This window comes from Neurospora crassa, linkage group VII (assembly GCF_000182925.2).
Source record: "Neurospora crassa OR74A linkage group VII, whole genome shotgun sequence".
In the NCBI taxonomy this organism is placed as follows: domain Eukaryota; kingdom Fungi; phylum Ascomycota; class Sordariomycetes; order Sordariales; family Sordariaceae; genus Neurospora; species Neurospora crassa.
In genome coordinates this window covers 3,575,261-3,588,999 of record NC_026507.1, presented here as the reverse complement: position 1 = coordinate 3,588,999, position 13,739 = coordinate 3,575,261, and the positions used below count along the sequence as shown (strand labels likewise).

The 13,739-nt window shown below is 51.7% G+C and overlaps 1 protein-coding gene across 1 annotated transcript; it reads left to right on the top strand.

The window, feature by feature from the left end:
• Window positions 1-10,069: 10,069 nt before the first annotated feature.
• On the top strand, window positions 10,070-13,683 carry NCU08159 (hypothetical protein). Its single transcript, XM_954558.3, has 3 exons — window positions 10,070-11,484; window positions 11,562-12,710; window positions 12,774-13,683. The coding sequence occupies exons 1-3, from the start codon at window positions 11,060-11,062 to the stop codon at window positions 13,216-13,218; spliced, it is 2,019 nt and encodes a 672-aa protein (XP_959651.3). The 5' UTR covers window positions 10,070-11,059; the 3' UTR covers window positions 13,219-13,683.
• The last annotated feature ends 56 nt before the right edge of the window (window positions 13,684-13,739 follow it).

The window sequence follows — 13,739 nt, the reverse complement described above, 5'->3', positions numbered from 1 at the left end:
TGACTGACCAAACAATGACAATGATGACGGCGCTGACATAAGTTTTGCATCGGATATCGGGTATCATGTTTCTTTGCCCTTACCCATCCATGCTTCTATCCAGTCTCCAGTCTATCCAGTCTCGTCAACCAAAACGGTTCGGATGCTAATCATCTCGGCCTTTCCTCAGAGATACTTACTTATCTTGGAAGGAATCCTTTTCGGTCTGCGGCCCGTTTTGTTTCCGTGACCGTGATGGTCGCCAATACGGTGGTGTTAGTTCATGCTTACAGTACTGCCAAGTCCTCTTTCCCCCTCTGGTACTTAACTTCAAAGTCATGACTGAACTACTGCCAATATGCCCATGTTCACGCTTGCAACCTTGGCATCAAGTCCGGGTCCGGAATCGGTGTGTTAGGTTGTTGTTCTTCATCACCGCCGGCGTCGTCGTCGTGGCAATTGGTGGAGCAGATATGTAGCCATCTCGAACTAGCGCCTGGTTCAAAGCATCGATGTAACAACATGGACCACGATGCCTTGTTCCGGGTTTGGGTGGTGGTGGTGCTGAGTAAGGGGGTCCGTCGGAGCACTTCCGCACCGTCCAAGTAGTACTGTAGGTAAGTACTTTACGCGTAATACACACCGCTGGAAATTTCACCATGTTCTTCCTGCCAACACTCAGTCATCCGGGTTCCATGTAAACTAGTACAGCAGCGTGGTACAGCATCAATGCAAGAAGGTAGCCTGAACTGATTTATGGGAGCATGCCCGGGATTCCTCCAAATGAAAAAAAATCAAAAATCTCCACAACCGCTCACCGCCAACAACCAGGGCAGACAACGGAACAGAACCTTCATGTGAACCAGCCCTACGAGGGAGGCAGGTATAAGGCCAGCCAATGAAACGAAAGTAACGGCCTTAATGTGGATTCGGTGCTTACGACAGGCCAATCGCGAGGTACCGTGGTCTGCGTGGATTTCAACGGGCATCCGAGGGTCGGCCGAAAAACACGCAGTTTGTACCGTATCAATGCTGCGTGGAACGTTTCATGAGTCTTGTAAGATACCAAACGGACCGCTTATGTACCGTCGTTACAAGGAAACTTACAGCGACTTCGTTTGTAACTTTCATCGTTACGCCCCCCCCTGCCAACCGAAATACAAACCATGTAGAAGAAGCAACGAATTTCGACTTCGATGGAAAGCAAGCTGTCCAGTCGACACACTACTTTTAGGGACAGACAACAAGGCAGTGCGTGGAAAAACCTACGACACCATCTCCATCGGAAGAACATGTAGCACTTGGCTTTCGTGAGAGTCAGTGAGTTGGTAGGTGCCCTGGACGATATTTCCACCCATTGTTCCCCTATCACGGGCTCGCCTACGCTTGAAACCTCGATCTTCATCAGAGTGGACTGGTCCGGTGTTTCACCTCAGTCCCTCGTCCATTGTCATCGGCATCATCATCACAAACCGGGCAGGATGTTGAAGCCATACAGATACTGGTGCTATTTGGGCCGAAGGAGGACGAAATTGATGTTCTGTGATCACTTTACCCAACAAGTGACGAACTTGCGAGTACCTATCTCGGTTTACGGCATCATGAAGCTTTCTCCAGCTCCCTCACAGCTTCCCCTTTTTTCTCACTACGCCAAGGCAGATATGGGATTGCCGATGCGTCCGTACCGCTGGAGGGAAAAGAAGGAAGGGGGCACTAGAGACCGGTGAAACAGGAATCAGGAAGGTGAGATGAGACGAAGCCGACGGATGGTGCGGGAGAAAATGACCAAGTGGATAGATGAATGGATGGATGGGCGGCATGGCTCCCTCGTGGGCTGCCCGGCTGTTCCATGAATCCATCTCGATACAACGTGTAAAGTAAAATAACCGTTGGGAACTTAACGCCCCCCCGGCTTCACAACCTACCCGCGGAAGGAACTCCCGATCGAGGGGTCACCCCAAGTGGAGCTGGTACACTTGCGGCTCTATCCATTGTAGTGTACACGTGTAGGCTCGGGAGTCAGCAAAAAAGAAGAAAAGAAACATGGCGTTTCTCAGGTCTCTCTTTCAACCTCCTTTTCTACACTACAGCGCAAAAGAAGAGCTAACGAACGCATCATTCGGGGGTCCATCCACGTGCACGACACGAGGGGATTTTCCATGTTCGCTGCTTGTGAGCAGCACATGAATTGCAACTGGGCTGATTTTGGGGGAGTCGTCGCCGCCAGTCAGGGGTACTGTAGTATCCATAGAATGATGATGGATGGCGCTGGGGTGTTGAGAGGCTAAACGGACCATACAATTTCCCAGTTCCAACTTAAGCAGGCACTCAAGACATGGTTTTGTAACGCCAACTGTTTGCGCCAACTAACCACCATGTAACCGCCTCCTACATACCCAGGTATGTATGTAGGTACCTTAGGTATGTTATCCCGCCGGTAACATCTGCATCACGGCCGGGCAGCCGCCTTGTTAGGCACTTTGTTTGAAGCACCATTATCATCATCATCACCACCCAACCACCAACCAGCTCATTCACAGCCTACCAAGGTCTGATACCACTACACTACACTACACTACACTACACTACCGGTCCGATTGCCACCCTGCCTTGCCTACCTACTTACCACTCTATACTATATCTCGGCTTTTTGCTGCCTTGGATTGACGACGGCGAGAGCCGCCCTCCCCTGCCCTGCTGAACACAGCCACACTTGACAACCTGAACGTTCTGACGACGATAATGATGATCTTGTCGGCTTTCAGTTTGCACGGTACTGTAGCATCGCAGCAGCAAGATGGGATGGGATGGGGGGCTATGTATGAAGCTTACGAAGCCCATACGAGATTTTCCCCTGGATACCTACCTACCTATCTTTTCCCACTCGTATCAAGAATTTACACCACTGAGTGGTAACGAATAATTTGCGGCCTCCGGACTTATTGGTTGTCGGCGCAGAAGAGAGAGAGAGACCAACAAGAGAGAGTTAGTTAGTTAGTAAGTTACATGGGGAGGGAGGGCGGCTCCCATCCATGCATGGCCGGGGAGTGGTGTTGCATGGTGATGTTACAACGTCTGAATTAGACATGATAGGCTAAGCAAAAGAAGGTGCTGACAGAGGCGGCTGGCAGCGTGCGTGCGTGCGATCGGCAGTCGGATCGTGCGAGCAAGTGATCTCTCTTTTCTATGATGATCCTTGTTTGGCTGCAATGGCCCATACCCGAGGAAGTGCTCTAAGTGCTTCGGGGTCTGTTGATTTCTTCCTGGAGATGCACTCCCTCCTGGAGGGGTTTGAGGGGGTTTCTAGGTCCATTGGCTTCAGGTGGTGGTGGGTGGGGGTTCCTTGGGTCGCAGCGATGGCGAGCAGCTAATGAGCCAAGCAATTACACAACTCGCTGGCGAGGCATGGGAAATGGACAGCTAGGACGAGATGAATCGTGTGTGTGTGTGTGTGTGTGTGTGTGTGTGTGTGTGTGTGTGTGGAGGGTGAAGTCAACGCAAAGTAAAGAATTACCCTCACAGTTCTTCAGTATACACTAGACACCAGAAAGGGTTGGACCGGGTGCTTGCGCAATGCAGTCAGTGGTTACGGAGGAGATGAAAGACACGATCATCCTGCTTTTCAGCCTCATCTTCTTCCAAGTTGATTGATGCACGGCATCGTTCCCGCCATCACAAGGAATTCCAAATTCCCAGACAGATCAAAGTGATTACATGCAGAGATGCCATGCTTTTTCTTGCGGCACGGCTTCTCGCCCTGGAAGGAAGACATTTGTCAAGGCTGAAAAGGACAAAAAGGGTTTCATGCATCGACTGCTGTTGCTGCCACTGCCACAGTGCCGCTGGATGGGAAGGAAGCGTCGAGATGTTTCTCGGCTCATGGGGAACTGAAATGAACTTATCCCCTCTCGGGGGAGGGGGGGCCGAAGAGGCGGTCTGTAAGAAATTGTACCTAGTGTAGGTAGAGCTGGTACGCCACCATCTTTCTTTCGGCTTTTGTTCGAACCAAGGTCAATCAAGTCACGCGACGCACCCCTATAGGGTCACTAAAGAGTTTGTTGCTATGTAATACCCATTTGAGAGCCCCCGGGCCAATTCCCGAGAGATAAGATCGTCCTTTGTCGATCTAGCTTTTGTCGAACGCGAGATCCAGCCGACGCACGATAGTGTCCTGTAGGCGACCTCCTAGGCCTAGGGTGCTCGCTCGGTGACCTGTTCCTTTTTGACGGGACCCCGAATGATGCCCGCCCGGCTTTGCTTTGGGACCCCGTGGCAGTTCGTAGTGTGTTCCGAGTTCCGATGGCGCGGACGGTGCTCCGCTGGCTGACAACGACCAATGAGCACTTCGAAATTATGCGTCGCAACAACCAATGCTGTAATCCGCGTATGTATACCAGTATCGCGTAGAGATATACATAGGTAGGTAGTATTTGGTGTATAAGTTCATCTCATCTTGCGACGAACACGTCGGTGTAATACTGGGATGAGAGCCGCATTCAGTTCCGCTCTCATTCCGCAGCAAGACATCATTTCCCGGGATTGAACCTTCCGTTCCCTGTCCATAGCCCTATGATCCTTATCAAATTCCTTACGTACCGCTAACTGTAAGGCTGATCTGTCTGGTGGGTGACCGGAAATGAGAGTGACGCTTAGTACTTGGCGGGTATTACACCGTTTGTTCGAAGCGTACGGCCCCCTGTACTTGCCAACGGTATGCTTGTATGTATTAACGGTATGTTACCTCTAGTTTCGTGTGAATATTCAGTTACAACCCACTGGGGCCGGCTGGTATAGTATTTCCCGCTTGTTTGGAATGGATGCTCTCCCGTTGGTCATCTTGTATGTATCCCTCAGTAATCGCCCTGTGAGGCAAAGGGGAAAAGCTAGAGGTAGGAGCCTCTCTTCACAGAGCCATGTTTTGGCCCTTTTCATTTTCATCAAGACAAAGGAGGACAGCTTCGAATAGCGCGACGGGGCTGGGAGTTCCGTCAAGCCGTCTTTCTCACAGTGCAGCATCCATCGTTTCTGTCTCTGTGGATTCCCCCGTCGTAGAGGTGCCCGGGCCCGGCGGCGGCGGCGGCGGTCAGAAGACACGGAGCTACGTCCGAAGTCACCTGGAACCTTATTGCTAGTGCGTAACCTTGACGATCCACGCTAGGCAAGAATCTGTAATATATTATCAATAGCTTCATCAAGCTTATGTTAGCCTTGCCCTGTTCTAGCCGAAGGGTACCTAGCTATTCTTTTTTTGCGCAGACTATATTTCCCACCCCACACTGCTAGCGCAACAGCGCTGACGAACACAACATCAAGGTCGCTGACTTGAACCAGGAACATCCCGGTGTGCAATGCGCCTTGGAGATGGCGGCATATCATGGATATCGTGGAGAAAGGAAAGGATCATGGAGTCACAGACCCCTCTCTCACAAGTCACTGCACTACCTCCTCGCGTGACTGTAAGGAGCAGTTGGAATCTATGTAAGTAATAAGAGAAAGGGCGTGTTTAATATCCTTCAAGGTGCTAGACGCCGTGAGGGAAAAGTGAGAAAAGATGGAAACGAATGTGATACACTACCCCCGCATTGATTGGTTGGCCACACACACTGTACTAGTTCGGCATTTCATGCGCCACATACCGCAAGAGCCGGTGCCTGAGTGAGAACTTCGGGGTATGATCCCAGCGAGGGGTGACAACAAGTGGAAGGCAAGGAAATAAATACTTCCCCTTCGACGCTTACCGACTAAACACTATTCCATCCGACATCTCGCATGACCACCTCTATATAGGAAGGTGACACAGCATAGAGTCAACTGCCACCGCCTTGATGGCAACCGCTCGGGGTGTTTCATTTGTGTCAGACGGAAATCAAAGCAGCGCATATCGAGGTGGTAATTAACAGCGGTTAACTGGCGTCATCGGCTCGGCAGGTTAGCGGCGACATAGGTATAGAGCGCGCTTGTTGAGCTGGAATGATTTGACACAGCGACGACAACGGGCATACATGAAGAACTTTATAGTGATAATAAGGGACACAACACTCCAGAGGCTGATGATAGTCGGGCTTATAAGGTCCGATGTCGAGATTGCGTGCATGGCACATAGCACAGGCACAAAGTATCAAGCAAATCGGCACTGCATTTTGCCCGATGTCAATAATTGGTCGTGTCGTGAGTGTCGAGGTTGGCCAGAACTGCAGCAACCTTGAAAGGAAAAAAAAAAAAAAACAAGAGTAAAGTCCCTGGCGATGGATTGAATACCGCCGCCATCCGCTGCGAGTCACCCGCATGTTGGAACTTGCTACCCAGTCGTCTTAAGTGGTCCCGCTAGAGGTAACTCTGTTATGGTGGCGCTTCGGCAGGGGCATGCAGGTCCTTTCCCCGATCTATGTACTAGACCGTATGATAGATCCAGTTTTGAAAAGAGATTCAACGGCGCCGTACGCCCTATACACATAAATGACAATATATAATGAGCGAAGGTAGAAACAAAGAGATAGGTCGAAAAAAGAAACCGAAAAAAAACATCTCAGCTTTAGTAGCAAGGACGTCTGCCAACATGTAACATCATGCGCTGGAGGTGACACCTTGGGTCTCATCCATCAGTGTCTCTGCAGAGGACTTTGCTGCCGCCTCCGGCAACTTCGAAGTACGTAGGTTGTTTTGTGCTCATCGCGGACTTTTGGACGTTACCTACCAGACATCTTGATCACCTCCATGCTTTCTTCACCTTGTGGTTCATGTTGCATCAAGTCTTTGAATAATCCAAGGCACGCAACAATAACAGCTCTCAAAACGTAGCATGCCCATTGTGACTAGGTTGTTTGTTGCATGACATTCACCACCTCATAGAGGGTGTGAAGTGTTCCTGGTTGGACATATGCGAATGGAACTTTGTGTGGTACCACAGCCGCTGGAAAAAGTCAAGTAACTTGAAAAGATTTTCCAACGGCGAACCCCGCGTTCCTCGGAGAAAGCCTTCGCTTCAGTGTCCATGTGTGCCCAGGCCTGACAGGGCCCGCATTACGCCTTTTCAGGCTCTCGGGAATAAGTGTGGAAATGGGACCACGGAGCAAGGTGTTGGACGTCCAGGCTTCCAATGTAAGCTGCAAGTATCTACCACCTAGTGTATGCCGTGACCAGCAGCAGCACCAACGGCCGAGGTTGAGATGATGGATGGCACACCTTATAGGGCTGAGACTCGAAGGTCAGCATATGTAATCTATAGCTGGGATCCGAGTACAGAAAGCGTCATGGATTATTCACACAAGAACTAGGCTCAGGAGAAAACTTGTTAGGTAGGTATTGTGCATCATGCCTTGAAGACGCACACACGATCGACGTTCATTAACGTCAAAGAAAGGTTTTGAACCAGAAGAGGCCTCCCATCCCACGTCAGAGTGTTCCTGGTTATTAGGTAGGGCGGACCAAAATGATTGTAAGTGTACGGTTATAAGATCGGCTGGTGGTGGGGAGAAGCCATCGGCCTTTATGCAATTTGCTTGGTTGGTGAACCCTCCGAAGTCTTGGAAAAGATTTTCTTTTCTTCTTCTTTTATTTTCTTTTCTTTTCTTGTTTAGGAACCGCATTGCAACACAAGCCCTGCAAAACCTGCAACTGGCCGATTGTCATCATCTGCCCTACAGGGGCATAAATCTCGACCGTGACGTTGACGGGAAAGGCTGCGCCCCAAAACGCCGAAAAAGGGGTCCAACGGGCAACCTAAGCCAAACAGGCAGGCAGCCCGGTAAGGCTGGACGTTGTGGTATCAAACTTGACTCCCGTCATTTCCACCTTTGACCATGTCGGGGATTCTTCATGCAAAGCGCCTCCAGTGCCGATCTACATGCCTTTACCGTGTAGTGTAGAAATCTTGATTTCCATGATACCATCGTGTCTAGTGTAAACACCGGGAATAAGGACACGCCATAACTGCGCGTTGGCGGGTCAAACCGACGATCCCGAGTGATCCGCTTTACGCCCGAGAGCCGGTCGAGTCGGGCCACCGGTTACATACGGACACGGAGAAGGACGGTACAATGAAGCGTTGGTCAGCATGTCATCCACGCAGGCAGCTAGGCCGTTGCTTCCGCGCATAAACGGGAAGCCATCAAGCGTCGACGGCTCATTGCGGAGGCGGGCGGGAGCCTTTTAAGGTGCCCAATTTCAGTCTGCCAAGGCCAGCCCTGCCAGTGCCGACCCTCCTCAAGATCGGCCGGCTATGTCGGTGAACCGAACGAGGACCAGACAGCTGTGAAACCCTTTGTCCTTTGGCATCCAGCGAGCGACTGAATTGCGCTGTTGGCGTTTCATTTCTCCGGCGCTTGTGTGTCGATCAGCTTTAGTCTCATCCTCATGTGACTGTAGACCATGAGACACAGAATGTGGGTTGTGGACTCGATGCTTGGCTTTCGACCATGGCGAGGCTGGAGTCGATGGCGGTGGCAGAAGCCAGCTTGACCACGATCTGGGGGTTAGAAAATTCAATTGGGAAAGCTGTTCGTCGGCCATACTCCAGTTGCAAGTTCGGTTGTTGCGGAGGGTAGGTAAGTAATGCACATTAATCAGCAGATCTGGTATTAAGAGACAGCAGCGGAGAACTCCGTGGACAAAACGGTTGAGGCTGCCATCGAGATAGGCCGCCAGGTTTACGTTACCACAGAAGTGGAAAAGCATTCCCTTACACGTACAGTACACATGTACCGTTCAAGTGGAAGGAAATCGAACCGTAACCGTGGTACATACTGCCAACTCTCAGCCAAGCGACAACGCTGAATCAACAAGACAAAGATGATTGGATCAACGACAGCCCTAACAGCAAAAATCATTCCATCTTTTCTCTTCAGACCGCCGATCGCTGAGGCTGTACACTAGTGCAATGCAAAAAGATGGACATGAAAAAGGGACCGGAACCTTTTCCGTTCGCCCAAGTTTCTGTTCCCCTACCTGATCAGATAACAGAATGAATGGCTTCTTTACAGAATCGCACGGCTAATTGTAAACGTATCAGGGGGTAAAGAGACGGGACCACCTAGTAGGGCAAGCGGTACTTTGAACGTGAGATGTGTATTTCGCATACATGGCGGGGGTAAGTATCACTGTGCGAGCCTCTTAGGGCGTGCGGGATCCATTTTCCTGTGGAACTGATGCCGTAGCGAGTGCAAGAGTGGAGCAGGTGCGACCAGCGAACCGAAGGAAAATGGCGCGGAAAAGGGAGTGCTTGGATGTTACGCTGGGAAGGCGCTAACAGATGGAAACCCTGTAATGTTACGTTGGACACTCCTGTCCAGGGCTGAAAGGTGCAGACAGAGCCAACCGGGGTTTGGACTTCAGTTTGCGGCAGAAACCAAAGCGTGGGAATGCCCGCGTCAAGGGTGCGCAGATACGCCTCTGCACTCATCAGTCTGCATCTCTCTTTCATTGCGTGCGGGGAATGGATGAGTTGAATGGGGAGGATGATTCAAGGTTCAGAGACAGTAGTCCCCTCCTACCTACTACCCCCTTCCTTTCCCCTCGTTTCGGCCTCTGATTCTGGCCAAGGTATCATGTCCATGCTTGACTGTCTGGGCCTCACGCACGACAAATCCTGACCTTGAGTTGAGTCCTTGACATGCCTACCTATTCGATTGTTATTGTACAGATGTATGTGCAACTTGGCAATTGCTTCACCGTCCCAAGCAGTCGGGTAACGCGGCCATATCGTCAGACAACTACACTAAGTAAACGAACAGGTCATTGTACTTTTGGCTCTACACCAAGTACCATGTCCCCAGAATCCACACTTAAAACTTGCCGATTCCGCTACCAACTCTGTCCAAAGGCATTACACGTGAATACCTGCCTTACGCTAATGCATTCCGGATAATACCGCGTAATACATACACGCTGTATCGACCCTTAGCTCCCCTGGCAGGCCAGCTGGAACGGTCCCCAGGGGCAAGGACGACTAGCCAACCAGAAGCAGCTGCCAGCAACGGCGACTGGAACCGTCCCCAGAGGTATCCACAGCCTCTCCGTAATCCGACTTCCTTCCTCTTTATGGCCTCGGGCCTCTTCCACCGGAAACTCGTCTCCGCCAAATCTTTTTCTATGGCCTAAATCCCCCCCTCCAGCCCAATTGAATCCTCCCGTCGCCAGTCGTCCTCCCGCTCCAGTCCAGTCCAGAGTTCGTTCAGTCGTCCATCGCCTCAGACAGACCACCACCACCACGGCACCGCTTTGGTTGTGTCTCCAGCCGCCTGAGGTGCGGGATAACTGAAGTCAAGCGCGCAATAAACCTGCAGTGTCAACTACTGTAACTGCCTGTACCGACCGTACCTTGCGCATTCGTTCGAGTACTGTCTGGTGTCTTGTCTTGGCCGCCGCCGCCAACCTGGAACCCTACAGTCACGCTCTGCCGACATATTCATACAAGGTCCAGGACCTCAGGGCGTCCACCATTCAGAAGCACGCAACCCCAAACGAGGTACCTGTCGTGCTTGGCATTACGGAGCCGACGACGACGGTCCCCAGGGCCTGCCAGTCCGCCCACCACCCGGACTATAACCACCTATATATGTATCACCAAGCACCCTGTTAGCTACACCCACCGGCTGTCTCGACGAGGTGGAGTTGGTTTTCCTGGTCTGTTTTGTCATCATCCTCAATCCAGTCCTGTCTTCCACACCCAAAGGCGATCCGATTCTTCTTGCATTCTACCGCACCAACTGAAGTGTATTTGTCGGGAAACCCAATCGCCCCGCTACATAACGCATATCCCGTTCAACACCAGCTGCATCGGCAACACCGATCCAATTCCAACAACGCCTCTTTCTTGGCCAAACACTTGTCATTGTACCGCGCGCCTGTCTGGTCCAGGGCTGAGACCTTCGATTCGCGAAACGTCACATTGGATTTATACGGCTTGTCTTTCCGCATTACAGCCGCATCTGCAGTTGCCTTGCATTCTCTTGCCTTGCCTTGGCTCGAGCTGGCTCGTATTTAACGGTGGCAACGACACGGCTACATCGCCTCGTACTCCAGCTTCCCGGTTGTGGCATCAGCAGTCCCTGTGCATAGTTGCGCGTATCCTCTGCCATTTGCCATGGCAGCACGGGCAGTACCAATGCAGACGCAGCCCCGTTATACCAGCGCCGCGAGGGATTTTGACGATGGGCCCCTTCCTTCTATATCAAGCCGCGATGGTGGCTTTCGGGAGCACTTTGCGAGTCGTCCCTTTGGCATCCCACTAAACGATAATCTCTCACCTTCGACCGCTTCGACCCCTATGGCGATCCACGGCTCAGAAGGGAACGGGATCAATGCGCCTCCTCCGCTACCTCCTCCACGACTTGCCCCTGTCGATGGTCCCGTCGATCCGAATGTACAGCACTACAGAGACTCCGACTTCATGCGCAATGACGGTCCCAACAGTCTTGAGAGCGAATCATTCAAATTTGAACGGCGAGCGCTTCCGAACAAACACGAAAACCCCCATGACGAGGGCTATCAGAGTTTTGATAGTGTCAGGTACTGCGATTCCTTTGCTTTTCCACGATCGTCGTTTGCCATTGCCTCGAAACTAACTTGTCCGTGACTCTTCCTAGATCATCGCAGTTATCGTCTTCCTTCGGCCTCCACGCCATGAAAGGGTTTCGTCCCAGTACCGCGGCGATCGACCAGACCATGTTGAACAGGTTAAACAAAAGCGGCGGACTCAGTAACTCCTTGAACGACGTACATAGCTCTCGCCCCAGCCACGCCAGTCTGCCACAGCTTTCCCTCCCACACCGGTCAAAGCCAGGGCTTTTCACATCGGGGTTTGCCTCCTCGCCCACTACGGCATCTCCGCTTCCCAGCCCGTTTTCTCAAACAGGACAACCAAGCCCAGCTATTGTCGGGTTTCGCCCTACTGACGGGTTCGACAACAGCGGTTTCAACCGTGCGCCGCCACTGAGGGCGCGCAGGACAAAGAGCACGTTGATGCTGGATGACGGCTTTCTGAATACCGAAGACGACGAGGACAATGACTTTCCAATGGAGGAGACGACACGCATGCGGACTCTGAAGATCGAAGATCCGTGGAGGGAAAGGCAGAGGGAAAACGAAAGAGAAACAGAGAGCGGGTCTTGGCAGCGAGGACACAAGAGTGGGCCATCACACTATTCGCCATCGCAGCTGTACCATGCGGGGAGAGACATGGGCGGAGACAGAAGCTACTATCAATCCGGTCAGAAGCGGCCGGCCTCGCCCACGCCAATTGATAGATGTAGTGACACGTCAGGCCTGAACAGGGGATCGCCTACCCCGAGGCTGACTGTCGTTTCACAAGGGTCTGTCTCTAGCTTGTCGGCTGCTAGTCGCAGCGGAAGTTATATTGGCAATCTGACTGCTAGCAGCATAGCAAGTAACAGTTCGCTTGGCCGTTTGTCTCCCAACGGTGTATCTCCTGGCGGGGTGTCGCCGACAGACGTGATGGGTAATGGGAGCCCGTATGCCACACCCATCAGCCTCACCGCTTCACCAAGATCGTCGATCAGCCGGACAGGTGCGGCACAGTCGCCGCATCCTAGGATTTCGGGTGACTATACGCAAAGATCGGTTGACCAGTCCAATAGGACGCTTGGGATTTCGAGGAAACTTGCCGAGATTCCGAAAAATGCTAGCAATATCGTAGCGGCTAAGCTCAAGGGCCCATACATGTGCGAATGCTGCCCGAAAAAGCCCAAGAAGTTCGACACGGAAGAGGACTTGAAGTAGGTTTTGCATCATTTCCGCGCAGCGACGCACGTTACTAACCCAGACACTTTTTCCACCAGGCTACACGAAGCAGAGAAACAGTACGGATGCTCGTTTTGCGGGAACCGGTTCAAGAACAAGAACGAGGCGGAACGCCATCAGAACTCCCTGCACGTCCGTCGTCATAGCTGGTCATGCTCAGCACTTCAGACATACGATCGTGCATTCCACGACAGTAGCACGAGGCCAGGCGAGGCTGATACGTGTGGTTATTGTGGTGAGGAATTTGCCCGTACTGGACGTAATGCTGCAGGCATCTTTGCTAGTGAGCAAGATTGGGAGGACCGTATCCGGCATCTACAGGACGTGCACAAGTTCCGCGAGTGCAATGCCAGCAAGAAGTTCTTCCGCGCAGACCACTTCCGGCAACACCTCAAACACAGTCATGCCGGTACGAGTGGGAAATGGACCAATATGCTTGAAAACGCTTGCATGATGGACGAAGGACCAGCAGTCCCTCGTTGAAGCGGGAAAGCAATATGTGGTGATTTTGGATACAACGAAGCAACTGGGCCTTGCTATTTGGAGAGGCAACGGTTGGGGGTGATGGATGGTATCATTTATGGCTGTGACATGTTGGTCAGGTCAGATATCGACATGCAGAGCGGTATGAGTTCAAAGATCATGCGGCACAAGGGGCCGTGGAGGGAAAGGACGTCATCTAATTGGAGCATTTACGGGATTGAGGATTTTTATCGGAGTTTGGGTGTGAAATTTTCAGCTGTAGGGTTGCGGCGTTGCGTGCGGGACATATCTCTGAAGGCGCAGGCAAAAGTTGACACATCGTCTTTGGTGTGGTCATGGTCAGGAGCAGCAACCGATGTACTTTTATGGGAGAGTTGATAGCGGCAGCGGCTGAATAGTAGCAGTCGGAGAGCAGACTTGTAGTAGCGAAATGTGATAATGTCAATATGAGTGATTTGGAGGAAGAATGGACTATGATACGGTCTGGAATGACTATTTTGCTACTATCAGATGGATGCTCT